At 55.2% G+C, this 949-nt stretch overlaps 1 protein-coding gene across 1 annotated transcript in view; it reads right to left on the bottom strand.

The window, feature by feature from the left end:
* Positions 1-659: 659 nt before the first annotated feature.
* LOC104410090 (C-terminal-binding protein 2) overlaps positions 660-949 on the bottom strand; it is a gene marked incomplete at its 3' end in the record, with an annotated part of 12621 nt that continues 12331 nt past the window's right edge. Inside the window, exon 7 of the mRNA XM_010020157.1 lies at positions 660-787. Coding sequence (XP_010018459.1) covers positions 660-787 — 128 coding nt within the window. The remainder of the gene's footprint in view (positions 788-949) is intronic.

Here is a 949-nt window from a genome sequence, read left to right as displayed (position 1 = left end):
TATATATATATACTTAGTATAAAGGATGGGGATAAAAATCCCATATCCCTTGTTTCAGGAGGATGTTTTGGCCATCCTGAGGCGCAGGGTTGGAGGCCAGTTTCCTCCCCATCCCAACTCTCCGCTTTCAGGAACGTTGTTCCCTTTACCCACTGATTTCAAAGCAGGGGCTGGCCAGACATGAAGCCGTGCCCTCCACCTTAACCCGAAGCGTGCTATCAAGGAGGGCAATTTAATACCAGCCAACCACCCATTTGCTGTAATATCCTGACCACCACCCTGGAGCAAGCTCAGTTACTGCACGAGTTGGACACAAGTGCCTTGCTCTGGGACTGCATTGGGATGCTCTCTGGGATGCTCTCTGGGATGCTCTGCGCCATATTTTGGGTTAGCACCATTCGTTGATACAGGGGTTGTTCACAGTCTTTGCCACACTGCACAAGTGCCCCACTGATGTAAAGAACCAAGCCCCCCAAAGCCTCCTCACCCAACCACCACCAAGCCCAAAGGGCTGAAAGGTGAAGTTTGGTTTCTCAGCTCTTGCTCTGGGAAGAAAATGAGGTTTAAACCCCTCCCCAGCCTCCTGGTGGGGCGCGGGCAGGGTGCAGCCCCGTCCCTGCCCCTCCTGCTCCCGCTCCAGGCGCACCCGCGCTGGGTACCTGTGATGGCACGCCGGATTTCAGTAGCAGCAGCTTCTCTCATCTCCAGGGACGCCTGCTCGCTGTACCAGGCCGTGTGCGGGGTACAGATTAAATTAGGAGCATCTTTCAACGGGCCTTGGGCGAAACTGGGGGCAGAGGAGAAGAAAGAGACATTAATCCGTGTTTGAAGAGAGAGTAAAGGATGCCAGGTTCAGGCTTGTGTCCTGTCCTCTGTGTACACAATCCTCCTTCCCCAGCCCCTCACCCATGGCCCCTGGGCTGGACGCACCCTGGGAGGGCGCTCACAC

Source organism: Nestor notabilis, unplaced genomic scaffold, assembly GCF_000696875.1.
Source record: "Nestor notabilis isolate BGI_N333 unplaced genomic scaffold, ASM69687v1 scaffold24248, whole genome shotgun sequence".
Classification (NCBI taxonomy): Eukaryota; Metazoa; Chordata; class Aves; order Psittaciformes; family Psittacidae; genus Nestor; species Nestor notabilis.
The sequence above is the reverse complement of the archived record's forward strand: the minus strand, read 5'-3'. Positions and strand labels throughout refer to the sequence as shown.